Genomic DNA, 21,553 nt, shown 5'->3' with positions numbered 1-21,553 from the left:
GGTGAGTAAATCGCAAATTTTTAACTAAAGTACAAGTTGCCATGGTACCACATATAATTCTCAGAAACTCACATGTTCTGTGCTCACCATTCCCGGCTAACTCTACATTAATAATGCACTGTAATTAATTACCTTGCTGGATGCCAGCACCATGCAGACTGGCGCAGTTGCTGCAATTCACCCTCGTGATTTTACGCACATGCATAACTACACTGTTAAAATGAAGAGTAACCACAACATGTGAGTTTCTGAGAATTATATGTGGTACCATGGCAACTTGTACTTCAGTTAAAAATTTGCAATTTACTCACCTGGTGAAAATGGTCTGATCGAAGGCTGACATTCAAGGTCGCTCTGATCTGTGTCGTTTTCTTACGTTCCATGATCAGTGTGGGCTTGGTGGAGTGTGGGATTTACTGTTCCTTCTGTCCACTTAGCTACGCGGTATTCGTTTTGTCTGTTTGTGGCTTGTTGTGTGGCAACCTTTGGGGAAATTTAATTTTACCTTAGATCAACTGCACTAGTCACATGTGCACTCGCGCTATACATGTGTGGCTTCCCACATGCACTCTGCACTGCGGTCGGCTTCCTCTCTGGCTGTATAAAAGTTATGCAAACGGCATCAGTCGCTGCATGTTGCCGCGAGCACCGAATTACGGCATCAGAATTTGTAAAGAAGCGAAAAGTGCCATGGCAAGCAAGGAAGGAATGCTATTGTTCTTACTGCTGTACTGCGTCACAATTTCCAGTGTTATGTCAAGCCATTTTCGTGCGCGTGGAGGAATCATCATGGCAGTGGCTAAAAAACTATTTTTTACAACTAGCCCAAATCTGAGATGGGGGGGAGTAGTACATATGAACAAAAATTTCTTTGTGTTTGAATTGCATATTTTGTATTCTATATTGTCACAATTGTTGTGTAGAAAAATGTCAGTGAAGGGAATGATTGAAGGGATTTCAGGTGAGTGTGGGAGCATATTTAGCTACCTAGTTGAAACATAATTGTGGCAAGATTGAATCTGGAAGCAATTTGAGATAAGTGACTGAGACCTGGAACTAGGAAATAGCAAACAAACTTACAGTGATGTACAAGCCAAGTCTTCAGATCAAACTATTGTTTTATAAGAATTATTTTTATATCAATAGTGTACTGTGAAAATGACCATAACTATATTAACTAGTTACAATTTTAGTGGACAAGTGGAAAATTTTTGAAAATGGCAATCTCAAGACTGGATCTTGAGGTACTTTTAGTCAAATCCCTGTAAACATGTACAGCAAATGTATGTAATTTTTGACTTTACTCTTTTCTGTGGTGCAGATTGCTATTTAGTATGACTTTTACAACTAGCCAAATCACTATTTACAACTAGCCAAAAGTCATTTACAACTAGCTTTTTGGCCACAACTAGCCCCTTTTTTTAGCCCCTGCATCATGGTGAGACCTCAGCCTGGAGGTGGACCAAGAGAGGTGAGACTGAGTGTCCTTGTAGCATATATAGCGATATATAGTGATGCTCTGCATGATGGTGACATTTAGCCTGGTACAGCTAACCAATAGACTTTGATTGCAGTGTATGCATAGGCGGTGGAGACTGGGGGCATCCCCCCCCCCCCCCCCCCACACACACTTCTATGGGACAATGTTTACAAAAAAAGATCGAGATACCGCTAACAGAGCAGTCACAGTATTCAGAGAAGCAGTGTAGCAAGCTACTTAGCTACGTATGTGTAGTTATAAATAAGGAGATAGCTATAGGGCAACTGCGAGGGCAACTGTTGTCAGCTGGCAGTTACTTTTTTTTTGGCCCAACTTACAGCTGCATGGCCTGGCCTCCTCACTCTTTGGTCTACTCCCCAAGTGTATGGCTGCATACATGCACATACACATACAACAGTCATATATGATAAGCATAACTCCTAGCCTAAATTAACTGGTATGATATTCCAAATTTAGCCAGTCTAAGTTCCCAGTGTAGGGAGGATTTAACACCCCTGGAGAGTAACCATTACTCTAAAGGAGTAACACATGCTCTGAAGGTGGTACTCTTCAGAGTAATGGTTATTCTTTTCAGAGTGTCGGTTACCCTCCAGGGGTGTTAAATCCTCCCTACACTGGGAACTCTCTGGAGTGGTGGTTACTCTTCATTTTTAACAGTGTATATATACTGCACAGTAAAAACAAACTATAGTGAAGGTCACTACTAATGTCTGCCACAATACTCACTATTTTTGTGTAGTGATGGTGGTGACTACAAAAGAGTAGTGAAGGTAACTACAAAAGTAGTAAAAAATAGTGGATATTGTGGCAGAAATAAATTAATAGTGACCTTCACTATAGTGAAGGTCACTATTAATTTATTTCTGCTAAGGAAGTGTAGTTTTATCATCAAAGTTAGTGCATGTGTTGCTGTAGCCCAAGTAGTTTGTTTTTACTAGCTTGTAGTCTACAGTAACTAGATAAAATTGCTCTTCTTATAGCTATGGCTAACTAAACTGCTAAGGTCTCAGAGGACATGAGAATATTAGCAGAGTAGAATCATGCATGCTACCACAGGGTCACTGAAAGTGCCAAGGAAGCAAATGAACTGATCAGTGACTAAAAACTACTAGCTAGCTATAGCCTGAGAATTTGGGGAGGCAAAATTTGCATGCAGTTCTCTGAAAGTTCTGTACATACAGTATTTTTGTACTCAAGTACAGAAACGAGAGCATTATGACACTGGATATGCAAGGGGCCATTAAAACAACCCAGAACATATGGCTACCAAACTGGTCCAGCAAGTACAGAGAGCTGATGAAGAGAGCAAAGGAATGCCAAGCCACAAACGAAGAGCAATAATAGTCATATGTAGAAATAGCTAATGATATTATTATATATTAAGGTCAGCATTTATTAATTCCTTGTTTCTCATCACTTACCTACATACTACTTTACCAACCACATTGGTATTTATTATACATTTAAAATACGAAAAATGTCTCTGTGAAGATCAAAATACTCTAATAGAGCAGTCAGTCTCTCTAATAATTTATTAAATTTTGGGGGTATTTTATATATTCAAACCCAAGCCTCTATACAAAGTGTTTGTTTATTACTTAATTCATGAAAAGTTTACTCCTTTGAAACATCTATTGTTGGTAGTCTGCATTGTTTGAAACTAGTTAGCTGTTCACGTATTGTCATTTTGAAGGCTCACCAAAATACTGAAATTTTATTAATAATAATAACCACCTGTATCACTACCAGATTGCTCTTAAGGTGACAGGAAGCAAAGAATTCTTATTATGTTGTCCCTCTACATAGCTGTTGATTAATATAGTTACAGGTAACTACATGCTCACCTCATACTTTAATAACTACATGTGTAGAATAGCTAGTGTTGTTGGTGACTGTGTGCATGGGACATGGGTATAGATAGTTGTTAAGAAGTCAAACTAATCAATTTTGCTTCATTTTTGTTCTATTAGAGACAGCCAACTCAGACTGTTCATAAGGTATTGCAGCTGGGCAACATTACAAGCTAGTGACCACAAGGCTAAAAGTTTATATGATGGGATGTTGTATATTATAGTAAAGCACAAGTGGTTTACTCCACTTTAAGCTCAACCTTGTGTTGGGATTGGCTTTGTAATGTTGATGATGTGTTCAGACTGTATCATACCAACCCTTAAGATTATGGTGCATGCTATATAACAGCAGATGAGTATATATCTCATTGGAAGAAAAGTTGTCTCATGGATAATGGGTAAATTTAGAAGTGTTAAGTCTTATTAACTAGGTATGTATTCAGTATTGTACAGTATATTAAAGTATACTTATACCCTTCACAGTAAAAACAAAGTATAGTGAAGGTCACTATTAAATGTAGTGAACGTCACTACTAATGTCTGCCACAATACCCACTATTTTTGTGTAGGGACGTACATACTTTGGATCTGTACTCAAAAAGTTTGACCATGTGACTTATTATTGTCACAAATTTTACTGGTTGTTGATTCCATCTCTGCATGGTCTCCAAGCATGCAGCAGATACATCATTCATACCATTACACTTTTCTGGTAATAGTGTTCGATTCTAACCATGCATCATTATCATACCAAGTTGTAGACATACAGCCACAATACTATAGACTATCAGCTGCCCAGAAATTGTTATGTTAACATCACTGCAGTCACTGCACACTGGTGGAATGATTTTCCAGACTACTGCTTCTGCCTTCCATGGTACTTCATGTAATTATTTTATGTATCAAGTCAAAACCATTTGTAACCCTAGGATATATTTTAAGCAACATATTAATTTTAGTAATTATAATGTATGATCCCAGTATACTATATAGTTATATTCTCCATAAATATTATGGATTTTTTTTGTGCAGTAAAAAATACAATACAATACATAGCTATTATCTCACTGATAAAAGGAAAGGTCCCAAGATGGAGCTGAAAACCTTGAAGCACACAGACAACACAAAAAACGATTCACTTGTGATATTGTTCCTCCACTTGTTGGGTTCTGTTGATCTTTTCAATCAAACTAGTCCTTTCCAGTTATGTCCATATGATTTTGGGAATATAGCATCAGTAGGTTACAATTTCTCTATCAAAGTTGAAAGCCCTGCTATATATAGTAAGTCAGTGCAAAGTTGGACATTTCAATATGTTATCACATGTTAAAATCTTTGGGGTGCATGTAGTAATAAAATTCTTTTATGCATCATAACTGAATTTGAATGCCGCATAAACACGATGGTCATTCTATATACAATGTATTGTATCACCCTTCAAAAGGTTGTTATGCCTACAACATGTGAGGCTGAGTTATATAAGAATTAAAGGAATACTTGAGGCTGAAACTAAAATAGAAAGTGTACATGCAGTCAAAACATTCCATAAAATATTGTCATGATTCTTCACCTGGTGGCATCCCCTCAACACTATATTATCTTTGCAATTAAAACCATACAGACCTGTAGTAAATATCTGACCATTATTCACAAGCTTTTCAATCTATGAATAATATCCCAATTAGACTCCAGAAGCAATTATGAAGCTTACAGCAATGGTTAACCAATTTTAAGTAGATTTACATACAGCTACATTATTAATATTTTGATTTTGTTCTCTGGGATCAAGCTAACTACATGAAACAGTTGCTATAATTATATGGGTGCGAGTATAATGTAGCCTTTGTACATAAAAACATCTCTTAACATATGATTCTTTATACCCATAATGGCATGGTATCATTAAAAGAGTTCTTATAACTGCAACACTACTTGTAGTCAAAAACCATTACTTGTATCTATGTCTTTCAGTTTGTTGATACGAAAATGAAAGTGCACTGTTGGATCAGGACGTCAGTGGCAGAATGACGTAAGAATCAATACATCATTGCTCATTAGAGTGCAAAGGCATCAATTAATTTAAGATGAACAGTTTCTTATCACCAGTGTGGGCATCAATTTGATAATTGATGCAGTGTGTGTAGCTACAAGCCATAATACTAGTAAACGCTCTCCTTAATTTCCAGCGTGCTCGTGATATTATGTTCTACACTAAGTCTTATTTTGTATAAGCAGTGGACCCTCAGTTATCCAAACCCCACTGTGTAGGCAGGCAATGGTAAACGTGTTCAGATAAATGATCTTTTTTGTACTGAAGGCAATATTATGTTATACATAATACTCTAATAGAACATACACCATGTCTCAAAAATACTCTAATAGAACAGTCAATTTCAAGGGTATAGTTAAATGACAATTGGAAAACTGAGGATTTATTGTATAACAATGTTGGGGTAGATTTATACTAGACGGTCTATCCATCTCTTTGAATGTACGGTACACATACCTCTTGATTACACTTCATGTGAGCACTAGCATGAATTATGTAGAAGCTGTAAAAAAATGTTGTAATCATGTGTATTTCTCATGTATTCAGGGGAGCAAAACTCATTCTGTTGTCCAAAGTTAGTGCTACTTTCTGACCCTGGCTTCAGGAGCTATATCTGCATGCAGCTACATCTTGGGGATGCTACTTTGCAAATTAATACTCCATCTTAACTAATTCCCAGAAGCAGCTATCTGTCCTACCATCTGATAATGCTGCCATTATGGCTCGATCCCTGTATCTACAGCTAATGACAGATTGCATCAAGTCTCAATGAAAAGATCACTTGCAGATACTTTCTGTCTAATCCAAGTTTGGTAATTCTGCTGAACTGGAAAGAAAGCTCCTGCAAGACCTGCACAGAATAGATTTCTGGCAGGATTTTACCCTGGCCGGGTCAACTATCAATACACTTTGAGCTGCCTCTGATACCCTACCCACTGCTGTCAACCTTTGAAGGAGATCAAACAAAGTACTTATTATGTGATTCCACACAACCTACAAGTTACAACAGCTCATATCTCGAATGGCTCCCTAGCTGTTTCAATGATTCCGCAACGTTACGCTTATTGTCATAATCAGGTGCTCTGTGTTGCTCATTAATTTTTTTTACTGCATGATTGTGACAGAATAATGTCCATTAATTTTGTTTATGTGTTTGCTGATTTACATAACAACCATGCCTGTGAAGCACCTCAAGCTACCATCCCACCTTACATTCTGATAAGTTTATAATTGCCTATAGTTGTTGAAACTTGCACGTATATGTACATTGAGCTGCTATTCACATGTCCATTATATCTAGGCCTGCGTCAAATATGCTAGCATAATAAAACGGCATAATAGGCTGGAGTGCTGCTATACCAGCACAATACTGGCATATTTTTAATAAGTAGATATTTCAAAGTATGGAGCTTAATTTCACAAAAATAGATCAATACTCCCTAATAAAGCAGTCAGTGGAAACTGTAACTGCAAAGAATACTCAAATGCATTGTATGTAACTCCTTAGAATGGTACTCTCTAATAGAACATGCAGTAGCTTTATAGTGAAATACTCTAATAGAGCATTCACTATTTAAAATGGTCCAAGATAATTGTATCAAATGTTACTAACTTAAGAGCATAATGTAAGCATAATAGGAATGTTGTCAGAGCATAATGGGTGAAAATTTTGGGAATTTCCTGAAAGCGTTTTGGGCAAATTTTGAGTATATTTGACTCAGCCCATCATTTTGCAATCAGCATGAAACAGAAAGCAATCAAAAGCTGGAAGAATATCATTAGTTGAACATCTCCACTTATTATGAGACCATCGAAATTTCAACACTTGGACAGCCTCTGATCCATTGGAAATTTTCCTCTAATTGCAGAAAGATAGCGAGTATTATTACTGTACACAAAGGTAAAAGTAACTGTTTTGTCATAAATGCTATAACTCTTATCGTCCATTAGAAAATAATGCTACCTACCAAAACATCCTTAAGTGTGCGTGTGTGTGTGCATGCATGCATGCATGCATGCATGTGTGTGTGTGTGTGTGTGTGTGTGTGTGTGTGTGTGTGTGTGTGTGTGTGTGTGTGTGTGTGTGTGTGTGTGTGTGTGTGTGTGTGTGTGTGTGTGTGTGTCACAGTGTGTGTATGTCACAATGTGTGTGTATGTCACAGTGTGTGTATGTGTCACATTGTGCGTGGGAGGGGTGTGTGGTGTGTGTGTGTGTGTTTACATAATGGTGAGCAGTGTAGCTATATATAAACAAAATGAATATTATTATTTTAAAAAATTATCATGCATACAAATTGGTTACATGAACCAAAACATATATGTCTCTATTTCTGGCTGTGATTATGTTATCAGCCTAACCAGCAGCTAAGAGTTTATATAATAGAGTTTCTATAGTTTTAATTTGTTCCTTGTTTGGCCATATTTGTGGCCACATGTTACCCAGCCTCACATGCCTTATTAGTACATCTTTTCATCACTAAGGTTCCATCAATACTGCAAGTCCTTTGTTAGTCCCACACTTGAGTATGCTTCACCTATATGGGCTCCTCACTTACAGCTAAATATTTGTGCTAGCTGCAAAGCATCCCGTGGCAATGAATGGAGAAGCAGTGATGGCAACTAAAATTAATACCGGTGACAGACGTTAAGTTAGTAGTAACCTTCACTGCATTTAGCTAATAGTGACCATCACTAATTTGTTTTTACTCTGTGAGTATATTCAGAGTCTTTTGACATAATTCATTATCTTGGCACTGTATGATTGTGCATTGACTAAAAGCCAATATGTCAACAACTAGCTGTTTCTGCATGGTAGCTACATGATGATTGACATGTTGCCATGTGCATCCAATGAAGAGCGGCATTAATGTAAATCCCATTGTTAAGATACAAGTTTGTCTTCATATAATAGGGTGCCTATTATCTATATGACCCTCCTCACGTGATCTTGCAACATGTACACGTACTCGCAAATTTAAAACGAGCAAATAAAAACAGTTGATTTGAAAACGATCTCGTTAAGCGCAGAGATTCGCGCGCCCCAAGCTATTAGTATTGGCACGTTGCGCACAAGCAGAGGTCACCAGACAGTACTCCAGTTTTATGAATCCTCCAGAGTCCAAGGTAGACTGGTAAGTATGGTCATTATCTATGGGTGTATTTTACTTGAGTATAAACTGATATTTGTTAGTTCATTAAAAGAATAAACTCGCTACAAAACTTATGCCAGACTAACACATTAAAAAATCCATCTTTAATACAGACACAATGTGTGTGTGTGTGTGTGTGTGTGTGTGTGTGTGTGGGCTTATATCAAGAAAAGTTAATCACTTATGCAAACTGGTTCAGTGCTTGTTGCACCAGTTAAAATGGGAACATCAGTGTTCACCATCCCAGTATCCACTGCTATCACTGCGTCATAATGGTAATTCTGGTGGTACAACAATTCAAAGTGTGATGGTCGTAGAAAGCTGCCCTCATCAACGTCCATATCAGGAAAATCTGGGTAGCGAATTGATGTATTGTTCAGTGGATGAATGACGTTCCACTTCATCTCTTCAGTGGATGGAGATATAAAGTATATCGGGACAAGAAATATTGTGGCTGCGGCTATAACCTCAACTTGAGTAGCCCATACACCTGACTTCCAATTCTGCTCACATAACTCCTCAACTGCTCTGATGTTAGATATGTTGATATAAAGAATGGCCTGAAGATGGTTTTGTTTCGGGATACTATTTTGTTTATCACGTGTCTAACAGAGCCATGTTCATTTTGTGTACCAAATAATTGAAACGACAATGCAGAGTAAAAACAGTTTCCATCTTGTTTCATTTTAACTACTCTCCGCTTTTGTCCTGATAAAAGCTCGTCACATAACTTGACTATGGGTGGCTCACTGTAGTGTTGTTCACCTAAGTTTAAGATAGTGACAGTTTTAATTGGTATTCAGTTTTGATTTCTATTAGAGAGTTATAGACAGCATTTACATAAAACTGTTATGACTATAATAAATGGAAATACATAGTTTGTAAAATTATGGGCAGTTTATTTACATGAGCATTGTGGGTCCAAACATGCACTGAAATCTAAGAGGTACTAGACAGGGTACACTTTGTCCTATGAGTAAAATGTTAACTAGAAACTATTCTCGCGTGCAGTAGTGACTTCACATGCTAATGACTTCATGGTGCCATGGCAGTAATGGTTATGTATAATCAAACTAGCCTTCGGTGCTTTCTTGCTACAAACTGTTTTAGTGTAATTTCTATTGACTGACTTTCTTACTACTTTCCTTTACACACAATCGCAACTATCGATAATAGCTAAGGCAACGGGGCTTGAGTTTCCCTGGCATGTAGACAAGCACTTCAGGCCCACAGGTGCTTTAGCATACCACAGTATGTATACAACACATGCACACAATAGACTTAATATTTGTCCTCTACTGTGTCTGATTGTGAATTGTAATGCTTACAGTTTTAAGGCCTTTTGCTTGAAGGAACTAGTTTTAAAGTTTTTATGTTACATAATGCTATTCTGAAAAGGTCATACTATATTTGTACGTATATATAGCATGGGATTATAGCTGCATGTTTGGACTTGTCCTTACATGAAATACGCCATGCATGGTTACCTTTCTTGAATGTTGTATCCGAAGTACATACACCTTCTGTAGAAATACATAGCAAGTAGTATTCAAATTACCTCGTATATCTTACCTGTTGATGAAGTCAAGTCATTGGTTGTAGGTTTGTCACTGGTGACAGAGGGCAGATGAAGGTGGCTCCATTGTGTACTGGCCTATTTAAAAATGTGTTGCGATACTTTAAGTACATATCATGGACACTTAAATAATGTTAAAGTACAGTTAAAGCACTGCCACATGTGTGTATGGAAAAATGCAGTATGAGATGAAGCAGAGTGCTGTATTATCCTTGCCAAGTGTTCTATGTTTTGTATACATAAGTGTTATAAGTGTCACAAGTTTACATCATTTACATGCTAAGGGATGTTTAGGGACCAGCCAGACATCCTTGCAGAGTTAACCAGCATATTCAATTGTAGCCCCATAGCATTGCCATATTTTGAAACAACTATTAGTAACAAATTTGTTCCATGGGCATGCAGTGGTGGCTATTACAAATTTTAGTATATGTGAGGTTCCACAATGCAGACATGATCAGTTTAAGGTATAATTATTTGCAAAAAAATTGCTAGCCACATAGTGATGCCTGGGGTCTGAATTATTTTGAGAGGAATTAGTCATTTCCTAAAATGTGGTCACGTATTGTGCATAGTGCATAGTTATGGTTGATTATTGTCACCTGTGGTTGTGGTGGTAATTGACACAATTCACTGCATTTTCGGAGTATACAAGCTTGCTTTTTTTTGCCTGATCTTCACAACTACCACAGCGTTTCCGTTTCTTTTCACCTGTAAGATGCTTAGTATTATAATAATGCTATTATACGCATGCTTGGATATACTTACACTGCATGGCTATCTTTGGCTTATTATGGTAGCTTTCCACAATAATTGAGTTATCTGTTGCTTCCTTTCTAGCGTCACTGCATGGAGTCCTAGTGTCACTGCGTGGAGTCTTAGCGTCACTGCATGCAGTATTCATATTTTTATCATTTAGCATTACATATCTTATTTAATTACCTTCCTTTATCTTGCGATTTCTTCATGTTGACTAACAATGTTGACTTTTGTTCATTAGTTGGACAACTGTAATTTTGTCATATCTATAATCGCATGAAATAGTGTTATTCTACGTACCTCATAGTTGATGCCTTAGTCTTCCTCCCAGGATCTGCACAAGTCTTTTTGAATCGCAGCTGAGTTTCATTTTTCTGTGCTGGTGCAAATTTGTCCTTTATTGTGAAAGTCTGGCTTGTCTCTTCTCTTGTACAAACCTTACTACTACTCGCGGCTTGCATTAACAGGGAGAGCATCCTGTCTAACACGTTGGTATCTTCTATGTTGTTTACAGCAAAAGTGATCTCATCAACATAGTGTAGTATTTCTCTTTTTTTCCCTGCAGTATCTAAATTTATTGCCAATGCAACTTGAATGAATGAATACATAAAACCATAGATACTGTACAAATAACATGGGATTGGATGCTTGGATTCAATATACAGTGGAAGCTGTCTAAAGCGATCACCTTCGGGCCAGAAATATTTGGCCTTTGTAGAGAGGTGGCTGCCTAACTCAGCATTCTCCATAAAGCAACTATAGGCCACAACCAAGGTTTGGCCTTTATACAAAGGTTCCAGTTATTTAGTCAGGTTTAGTTACACATGCATGCATTTTGCTACACTTCAGTACACCACTTACGTAACTGACAGACTACAAAGCAGATAAGAGCCAGAAGCTACTGTAGGCAGTGCCAGTCGGTGGAGACAGTGCGTTAGCTAGCTATCAGCTGATTGAGCCGACTAGACTTCCTTGGGGTGAAGATGGTTTATACTATAGAATTCAACCTTTTAGATTGTAAAGATGGTGAACTGATAACTACACAGTTAGAAATCCAGAATCAAAATAATAGGGTGGGCTTTAATTAGAATTGTGCTAAGAATGGAGTGGCTATGAGCTTATCTATACTGTGAGTATATGACCTGTCTTTGTGTTACAGAAGTGAGTACAGAAGTATGGAGCAGTGCAGCTAGTTTACCCACCTTAATGGCTGTAGGCTATAGCTGGCCATTTTGTCAGAGGTATTTTTCTATAGCGAAGTGCTGTTTGGGACTGCTAAAGCTGGCTGTTATACATGTTACAGAAGTGACCGCTTAAGTCAAACTAATTCTGTACAAACTGATTGGAAATCGGTTGAGACCATTGTCACATGGCCGTAATGCTGAGGTGACTGCCCAACTCAGGTGACCGTTAAGGGAAGTTTTAACTGTATTATGTACTCCAAATAAGCACTCCTTGTATTTTCTCTTAGTTGGTGAAGGGCTATATAAGTCTGATAATTTAGATGCTAGCTTCGCTAAGGGTTGTGAAGAGCCAAGGTAAGTGAGTGTTTCTACACAAGTTAACCCAAATTGTTTTATAAATTGGACAACACAACAAAACCATAGTGTGTAAGTTTTGCCAAGTATTTGAAGACATGCAGGTTGCATTGTGTTTAAAGTCAAGGCAATTCCAAAAGGCTTGTGCCATACTTTGGTAAGCTTAACACCTTCTCCAGAGCTTTATAAGTGATAATCAAGTGTGAATAATTAATAACTTTAAAATCTTGGGGAAAAATTGCAGTACAGATTGGCATTGTTATTTTTACATGTTATTAGTATAAATTTTAGGCTGTAATTGCAACCCCCAGACCCCTTTGAAATTCTGCTTTATACTACAGCCAAACTACAATAGTTATGCTGTTCCCTACTTGGCCCCCCCCTGTAGGTCAGGTCTAGAATCGCCACTGACTTCAGTGTAGATCTCAGTGTAGAAGTTGGCTTTATTTGGGCAAATGTACAGCCGCTGAAATATATGCCAGTTTCTGTGTTGTGATGATAGACTGAGTTAGCAGTGTAATTATTGTACCTGATGCAACTGTCAAATTAATAGCTCCTGGAACAATGAGGAGTGCCGGCATGCTAAACAGAGCTTCCGATTTTATGTTATTAGTATAGTATCTGTGGTAGAAGATATGTACTGTGTATATTATAGGTCGGTGCTAAAGTGATAATGTGTATACATTGGAACCTTTAAATATTGGACACTTGGGACAGTACTTGCTTTTCCTTTATATTGAGTCATCCTTTATATGGAGGTGTCCTTTACAGGGAGGTTGAACTTGTTTTAATAGTAGCTAATTAGTAACAACCAATCCGAATAAACAACCAATTCTAAAAGCTACATACATACACAAAACTTAGCCAGGAAGTGTATACCAGCTGTATTTCATTGGAAATGTGGCTTTGATAGCAACAATAATACCTAGCTATACTGTGGACTGACGTACCCTATTTTACTGTTTACTTCAGCTTTGTTCCACCACAGTTCTCCCAACTTGAGTTACTGAATACTTTAATAAACTGGTGCAGTCACGTGTAAGTGGAATCACTTGTATGCAGTTTGATACTATATGGAGGCAATATTGATACACCCACTTACTGTATCATTAAAACTCTAGAGCCTTTGCCTTTGTTGTACATGTGCACATCTCCATTTTGTGCAAAATGTATAGGTCAAAGGACACTCATGTGAACACATTTGTATAGAGCGATTAAAATGCTAGGGTTTCAATGAAAGCTTTCATTTAATGTGTTGAGCACCCCCACTGAACCCTGTGAAGAACTTACTGCATTAAATGAAAGGCAAACAGCAACAATGGAGAACATTAAATTGTATTCAAGGTATCATAAAGTATCAGTTTAAAGGTCAAAAATCAACACATTCTATTGATAACGCTTAGCACGTGTCGTACCTCGCTTGCTTATTGATGGCCAGTGGTATTCAAATATCATGTGTACATGTATCAAATTCGTGGTCAAGAGGATTATTAGTGTGCTCTTAAACCCTCACCCCCACAACAGCACACAGCAAATATATGTATGTAGTATGGCTATATACCTGATGATGGTCTCTTTACAGGCCGATTGATGGTCTCTTTTACAGTGGAATCTACTTGATCTAGATCTGATAAACAGGAATTATCTGTTGGATACGGATTGCAGTCCATGTCGTCATCCACAGCTGTGCTTGAATGCTTTAACAATGTATTGACCTAAAGTATGTTTAAATGCATGGGAGTACATGCATATGCATATGTATGTAGTTTCTACAGAGATTGTACCTTGTGAACATGTTTACACAAGTGTCCTTGTGTGTAATCAATACATGTGCACTTCATCATATAACAGCAGAGATATAAGCATGTCGGATCTTGACAGTGTGGTACACAGTTGGGTTGTTGTGCACAGCTGTTTGACAGTATATGCACATTGTAAAATTTGTCCTTTTCACTGGATTCCACTTGAAACATAGCTTCAGAAATCATCTGTAAAATTCATTCACATGCTAAATTCTTCATACAGTGATATGATATGTGCAGTATTAAAACTTGTGTGCTTGATGGTATTTAATGTAGATAGACTCTTGGGTTGTACACTTTCAATACTGAAGGGTTTTCTCACCTGATTTTTGGAATTCTAGCTTTACAATAACTGACCTTTATGGATACATCTGGTATTGCTTCTCCCTGGGTGTGTCTCTCTTCACCATCTACTTTGGTGGATGCATGCTGTGGTGTCAGCATAACTTCCTTCCTCATCCTGTCGTAAAACTGGTCCACTTCAAATTTTAATAGAACTTCCACAAGGTCATCACACCGTCTGTTGACATGGTGATTAAGATAGCGTGGATTAGTCTTGAGTTTACTGTGGAAACTGTAAAGAAGATGTGCAAGTGTACTTATGCTAACAATTGCATGTATGCATCAACACACACTACATATACAGTACACACCAGTCGCACACATGTACACTACATAAAACGTGCACACACACACACACTATTTGCATGTACCTCTCAACTAGCATGTTAGTGTCTACATCTTGGTGGTCAAAGACTCGATGACACATTGCCCACTTCTCTGTAGATGTGTATACACATTATGCACATCAATGTTATTGTTTGTGTATATGTACGTACATATGTATGTCTGTGTTTATTTATTAAGGCTTTACAGCACAAGTGCTGAAGGTCTGTAGGACACCTGGTCCTATAACCTGTTTAAAGATGTTATACTAAGTATGTTTGAAAAGATGCAGAAATTGTATGTATATATGTACGTACACAGGTAAGATATAGTATGTATGTATTGGGGCTGAAATAGATAGCAGTTTTTTCACAATCTGAATATCCTGAACAAAAGTTTTGTGGATATACTACGGATAGTGATATCATTACTTGCTATTATGTGAATATGCTTGTTTTAATAGTACTATACAATAGGATAGAAATAAACACAACTCTGAAATGAAAATTAATTAAGTTTATAGTAACATTTAATTGTGGAAGCTACATGTATCAAGAAAAAGTTAGCATAAAATTGCTTCAGATTATTATAAACTATTCTGATGGCATCAAATTACTATCTGGATGATAAATCATTATCCGTATATACGTACTATATATATCTGTTTCAGCTCTAGTATGCATGTACGTACGTACGTACGTTAATTCCTACCACAAATTATGTATGTGTATGCAGTATGTATGTCGCTTCCATACCCATACGTATATGAATACCTGTTCTGTTGCTATACTCCTTTAGATAGTATGTCAAAAACTGGTGCTCTTTTTCTTCCCAATAAGATACAAAAAGACATTGCAATTCAAGAAATTTGTTGATGTCTTGCTCTGCAATAAGCATCCACAAACATGCATACATTTCAGCTCGATGTTCCTCTTTACGAACCAGATGGTATAATTTCCTTTGCCATGCCCTGTGATTTAGCAGAAACATGTTATTGTTAGTATTTGTACTATTATATATTAAGTGTTACTGTATATGAGTATTAGTGCTGCCAAGATATAGACAAACTCTATATCATATATCACCAAGGTTTATATCACGATATAGAACTAACTGCAACATTTGCAAGGCAAACATGTACATATTCCTCATTGTAAGCTAATATTTAAGGTGGATGTATACCACAAGTAAAGCTACTCATGTTTACCAGGTTTTAAATGGATTTTACTTTTACTACTGCTATACAGTTGAGAAAAGTGGCTGGTATTCATACAAACCTTATAACCTCACACTTTACTTTGGGGTTGGCATGTATCTACCTCTAAGCCATCAACACATAACTTAATGAAATGCCAAATACCATTATGTCTGGCCTCCCCCACATCATTATACCAAGAGTAAATAAATCTTCCATTATTTACTGTTATACTATATCATGATACTTCGATATAACTGATTGACTATATCAGCACCTTGTTATATCGATATCTCGTGGCAGCACTAATGAGTATGTTGAGTGTAACACATTACCTGTCAAAATGCCATCGACAAAGCAGATGGCGTACACTAGGATAAATACATAAGCAAGCATTAGCTCCAGCTGAATCTGTAAAATATTGCATTAATGTAAATTATAATATTATGGTTATTTTCCTTGTGAGCCTCATTATTATAAAAAGTGCATATTATACGTACCATCATCTGTCATTAAATTGTTTATAACTGCATTGGGACAGCGAATCTTAATAGATTTCCATAAAACTTCCAAAGTGTCTGTATCTTCCTTATCTGCAATAACCCAAGCTACAGGTTGTCCTAAATTAGTTAATTATGTTTACATAGTGTAATAACAGTAATTGAATTACTAAAACATTTGAATACATTCATTAACAGCTGTAGCTACATACCAGTGTGGTACTCATCAGGAACAGCTACAGTTATCAGCTTAAAGCGATACTGGTTGGTCTTGTGGGTAGAATCCAAACACACTATATATCTTACTGCTGAACATTTCAAGCAGTCCTGCTTGAAAACTGGTCATGAGGATAAGTAGAAAGGTGTCTTCTGCTAAGTTAGGATGTTCTGGATCCCTTTGACCTTGTGCTTTGTAGAACAAAACAGGTGATTGATTCTCAAGCCTAAGTTCTTCTACTATCCGTTGGACAGATATGGCATCTTCATTGTGACGATGGCAACTAAAATCATTTAGTTTACGACATATATTCCTGTGAAAATTTCGTAAAACACCTCTAATGTACTTTTTCAAACCTGCAATCCTGTCATGTGACAAACTACTGTCTTGTCATATTTTAAGACACATTATACGTAGTATGGCTACTTACTGTCCATGATTCTTTCTAAAGATATACCAGCAGCAAACTGTTGGCATATGTCTTCCTTGACTGATTTTGGAAATGGTAAATGTTTAAATTCACTGTGTTCTACAGTATGGTTAGTGTGGGTAGAAATATACTTCACTTCCACTGTCCCTTCAGCAAGACATTCCGTCACTATCATTCTTGCTATGCAGCAATTATCCAGTTTACGACTAGGGCATGCCTTTCGTGTTTTGCCTGTCTTATTAGGCCCTGAATGTCCCCGTCTGTTGCCATCTCTGCAACATGTATACATCATAGTTCGACCGCTTCCTGTAGAACATTTATGCAGTAATCTAATATCTTCATTTGTTTTATGCTATACCTACCATTGTTGTTGACTACTTATTCACCATTAGGTTTAGCAAAGTATGCATATGTCAACTTCTCTTCCTCCTCTTTCCATGACATAAATGAAAGCAAATTTGAAAATGATTTTTGTTCAATTCCTGCACAATTACCACATGCATGCGTTAGTACTTATGCATGTATATACGTACGCAGAGCTTTGCCGTGCTCCTTCTCACAGTGTGTAACCAGTGCAGTGGCATGATAAAAATGTGCACCACAGAATTCACAAATGAACCGCCCTTGTTTAACAATACATTGCTGGTCAAGCACATCAGCTGTAATGTCCACCACCTGAATTAACACATGAGTTGTTGGTAGTATTTTATTTATTAAAGATTTTGCTGCAGTTACAGTATAATTATACATAAATACACAATTACAAAAAGAAAATGATTATGTACTGCAGCTGGTATGCTGGTACAGCTGAGGTGTGGGGTTAAAGAGTAACATGATAAATGGTTTTGTTCATCAAAGTGTTTAAGAAAATTTGACCAAAAATGTTGAAAGTTTTGCTCTCAAACACCAACAAATCCAAAAGTGGAAGAGCATTCCACTAATGTGGAAGTCTGTTGAAATAAAAGTGCTGGAGAAGATGTATTGTACTGGTGAATAAGTTCTAACATAGATAATATAGTAGGTATATTATCTGGCGTAATATATATATATATATATATATATATATATATATATATATATATATATATAGCATATAGCACAGTGTAGCCAATCCCTGCTTACACAGTTATTAAGATACGGAATGCACTACCTGAAGATGTCATCCCATCCACAATTTCAAATCAGTTTAAAAGTGACTATAGATAATATATCTAGATAGTATCTATGGTTAATTATTTAACCTTGTAATTTTACTCCTAATCCTTACCTGTGCCTTTTATACCTACACTAGCCAAGTGGTATAGTATAACAAAGCATGAAATATAACTAACATAACTCATTGTGTTGTAGATGTGATATTCCCTCCCCCCCCCCTACCCCCAAGTTGCCTAGAAACCTAGAATCGCCAACGTATACTAATGCCATCATTATGACCATGCACTGAGCTATCTAAAAATGTATGTAGAGGAAAACCAGAAATGTTTACAGATACAGCACAACATACAATTAACCTCGAGAGAGTGATCAGATGATCCTCGTTCATGTTTTCGCGCTCAGTCACGGCCGGCGCAGCAGTTTGTCACGTGCAAGAACAGCTATTAATCGAGGCGCGCGATTAAGAATAATTAGATTTGGGGCGCGCGAATCTCTGCGCGTAACGAAATTCTTTGAAAATGGCGGAACAAGAGGCCAGTGGTAAGAGTACCCAGTCTTCGTCTAGTGGCAGTTCCCGCTCTACCGGACCATTTTCCTTCACTAATCCGCTAAGAAAGTGGTCCCCCAAGGTTGACAAGCAATCTTCACAAGATGAAGACGGCGCGGGCGCCTCAGCTCAAAGGTCAGGCTACGTCAAGTGGTTCGCGCTTAGTTTGTAATTCTTACACTATAAAATATTATAAGCGTGTACTCTTGGTAGTATGTTACATTGCCTTCGGTGTATGAAGTATGAGTACTGACCCGCCCGGAAGTTACTGTAGGTGGTGGCACGTGTGTATAAATCCTAACGTTTAACATGCGCCATTTGTTGCTGTTTACAGCAATTAACATGTGTTTATACACTGTTATCACCTTGCCAGGCTGTGTTGTGTGTTAGAAAATTATTTGTGACAGGATGCAACACCACCCAAATGATATCATCCAGTTGTTGAGGCATTAGAAACCAAACACAATGACATAGTAACAGTTGCCAGTGGTGATATAGTAACCACTGACCTAAATGTGTGATGTATTCCAGAGAGAATACATCTGTGGTACAGATTAGTTTTAAATATAGGTGTTTATGAATATAGTCATTTATACTTGTTAGTACAACATGTTATTTCTGTTTGTAAAGTTTCAATTACTTGCACTATTAGTATGAGCTCTTTTTTTATTTCATTATCCAGTGATAGTAAATATTATTAGTGCATGGTGAAAATTGATAGGAATTTAGAGGCCATAGAACTGTGTGCTATTACAGAAGTTTCTATACCATATTCCTACAAAAAATAATTTTTAGGTGTGTAAATTTCACGGATTGACGAATTTCAGGATTTTCACAGTTTGTTTAATGATTTCATGGATTGCTTATATTTTATGAAGGCTATTTGTTATTTAGCATATAGAGGGCTATTGTTAATTTTCAAGGATGAAAATTTCATGGACTCATGCCAAAATACGATACGCTTTGACTCATTATATAAAGCTTTGACTCATTATATAAGCAGCACTGAACATTAAATTGGTTTTCAGGTTATGCTAGGCTCAGTGTAGTTGCTAAGATTCTACTAGTTGATAATTACTATATGTGACCGGATTTGCGAAAAGGTACCTTTTTCACACATTTGACATACCAGCAAACAAAATGTCATAACTGTTGACTCCTTGCACTGATTGACTTTCTTTTTGTATCACAATGTAGCCACATAATGTAGGCATACTCATAGAAAATTACAGACACGTGCTTGCAATGATACAAAAGTTACAAAGTTTGAAATTTGAAAAAATAGGTCAAATTTTATGTGTGAAAAAGGTACCTTTTCGCAAATCCGGTCACATATTATAAGAGTAAAATAACTGTTTGGCAATGTGTGGATGCATACTGCTACCCACCACTTGTCAGCCATGAAGTCTTGATAGTACAAAAGCTTTACTTTATTCAACACTTATCAACAGCACTCAACACCTATCAACAGATCTCTATCATCAGTAAAAGTGTTAATTTGTTCAAAGATCATTGTCCATTCAATAATAGCAGTGATTTTGTACAGTTAGACACTCTCCCTCCCGTTTTTATTATGTACTCTTGGCTTAATGTGGTACAAAAATAGTATTAACTATATATCTCACAATTGAAGTTTTTCTGGCATTGGGTGTAGAAGCATACTGACGTACGAATAACGTTCCGAGGGGCCAATAGAACACTGGTATCAATAGACCACACTCTTCCTTGGTGACCACTTGGAAGGCGAGTTATGGTAGAATAAGAGAACAAGACTGTTAATACAGCTTATTATCCCACGCTATTAAAACCACTATCGATCATCAGAACAGGGTAAGTGCTCTGTAGTTCTTTCACCTATCAGGTGAATGTGCCTAGAGTGATATACACCACTTATACCATGACTGTGTTGTGGTTTTGCTGATATCATACAGTACGATAGTACTGTATAGTAGGGACCACAAAGGAGTAGGCATGGCCCATGATATAATATCACCCAAAAAACAGCCTTAATTCCCCTGACGACGATGAGGGAGTATTGATTAGGTGAAACTAAGCCCAAACAAGCTTTCAGATTGACTCAAAACACTTTTAACTAGTTGCTACAGAATTTTAAAAATTATTTATTTAACAGAATTTTCTACTGACTGAGTAAGTGACTGAACGACTGACTGATGCCTTCAGACAAGCGTAACTTGATAATGGCTAAGGCTACGGGCTTGATTTTTTCACTGTTTGATGTCACTTTGGCCCGACAGGTGCCTTTTGGCATACTACAGTACGTACAGTACATTCTTCATGGGCTTACCAGTGTCCTCCTTTGTGTTCCATTCATCTTTGTTGACAGTGAAAAGTTGGTAGCATGTGATGGCTTCCCTTCATAACGAAAATCAGCAGAGGTGCTATTCAAACAGTTCTTGATTCGAAATGCTGTGTAATGCGTTGAACATAGCTGGCAACAAAGCGTAATGGATACTTCACTTTTCAGATGATAATTGGGATGCACGGTGCCATTTCAGATGCGGTATACATGGTCATAATAATTATTTACAAAAAAAGTTAACAAACAAGTACACTGAAAATGAGCACAGTAGGGACATAACACTTCTTATTGTTTTACT

At 37.2% G+C, this 21,553-nt stretch overlaps 2 protein-coding genes and 1 long non-coding RNA gene across 8 annotated transcripts in view; 2 read left to right on the top strand and 1 right to left on the bottom strand.

Annotated features, from left to right (window-relative positions):
• The first annotated feature begins 8,356 nt into the window (after positions 1-8,356).
• The window catches only part of LOC136253261 (protein Aster-A-like), a 64,317-nt gene continuing 51,120 nt past the window's right edge, over positions 8,357-21,553 (top strand). For 3 of the 4 annotated variants that reach the window (XM_066045913.1, XM_066045920.1, XM_066045900.1), the window contains exon 1: positions 18,879-19,070. In XM_066045913.1, the coding sequence (XP_065901985.1) occupies positions 18,907-19,070 (164 nt within the window). In that variant the 5' untranslated portion in view covers positions 18,879-18,906. Of the gene's footprint in view, positions 8,411-18,878; positions 19,071-21,553 lie in introns of those variants that run through there. The other variant, XM_066045907.1, reaches the window with a different exon arrangement.
• LOC136253326 (uncharacterized) lies at positions 8,442-14,302 on the top strand. Of its 2 annotated transcripts, XR_010700081.1 has the most exons (4): positions 8,442-8,532; positions 12,045-12,126; positions 12,189-12,423; positions 14,006-14,302. It is a non-coding gene; the product is annotated as an uncharacterized lncRNA (long non-coding RNA). The 2 variants fall into 2 exon arrangements; XR_010700080.1 differs by having other exon boundaries at positions 12,045-12,423.
• On the bottom strand, positions 8,572-18,790 carry LOC136253290 (uncharacterized). 2 transcript variants are annotated; one of them, XM_066045939.1, is made up of 18 exons: positions 18,745-18,790; positions 17,767-17,908; positions 17,596-17,715; positions 16,799-17,539; positions 16,587-16,706; positions 16,422-16,497; positions 15,665-15,861; positions 14,939-15,005; positions 14,583-14,799; positions 14,208-14,411; positions 13,985-14,138; positions 11,186-11,453; positions 11,069-11,134; positions 10,895-11,013; positions 10,729-10,837; positions 10,123-10,204; positions 10,038-10,073; positions 8,572-9,315 (listed from the first exon to the last, which is right to left on the bottom strand). In XM_066045939.1, the coding sequence occupies exons 5-16, from the start codon at positions 16,597-16,599 to the stop codon at positions 10,135-10,137; spliced, it is 1,560 nt and encodes a 519-aa protein (XP_065902011.1). In that variant the 5' UTR covers positions 16,600-16,706; positions 16,799-17,539; positions 17,596-17,715; positions 17,767-17,908; positions 18,745-18,790; the 3' UTR covers positions 8,572-9,315; positions 10,038-10,073; positions 10,123-10,134. The 2 variants fall into 2 exon arrangements, with proteins under 2 accessions (XP_065902011.1, XP_065902004.1); XM_066045932.1 differs by lacking the exons at positions 16,587-16,706; positions 16,799-17,539; positions 17,596-17,715; positions 17,767-17,908; positions 18,745-18,790 and having other exon boundaries at positions 16,422-16,517.

Source organism: Dysidea avara, chromosome 1 (assembly GCF_963678975.1).
Source record: "Dysidea avara chromosome 1, odDysAvar1.4, whole genome shotgun sequence".
NCBI lineage: Eukaryota > Metazoa > Porifera > Demospongiae > Dictyoceratida > Dysideidae > Dysidea > Dysidea avara.
Note: the sequence above shows the minus strand (reverse complement) of the source record. Positions and strands in the feature narration are given on the sequence as shown.

Excerpts from the sequence above, each read along its gene's own strand:
- LOC136253290 (XM_066045932.1), bottom strand. The coding sequence starts at position 16,513 with ATGCAATATTTTACAGATTCAGCTGGAGCTAATGCTTGCTTATGTATT. Across the intron at positions 15,862-16,421 it reads TGTCGATGGCATTTTGACAG|GGCATGGCAAAGGAAATTAT; the intron begins GTAATGTGTTAC and ends GCTAAATCACAG. Across the intron at positions 14,412-14,582 it reads TACCAGATGTATCCATAAAG|ATGATTTCTGAAGCTATGTT; the intron begins GTCAGTTATTGT and ends TGAATTTTACAG.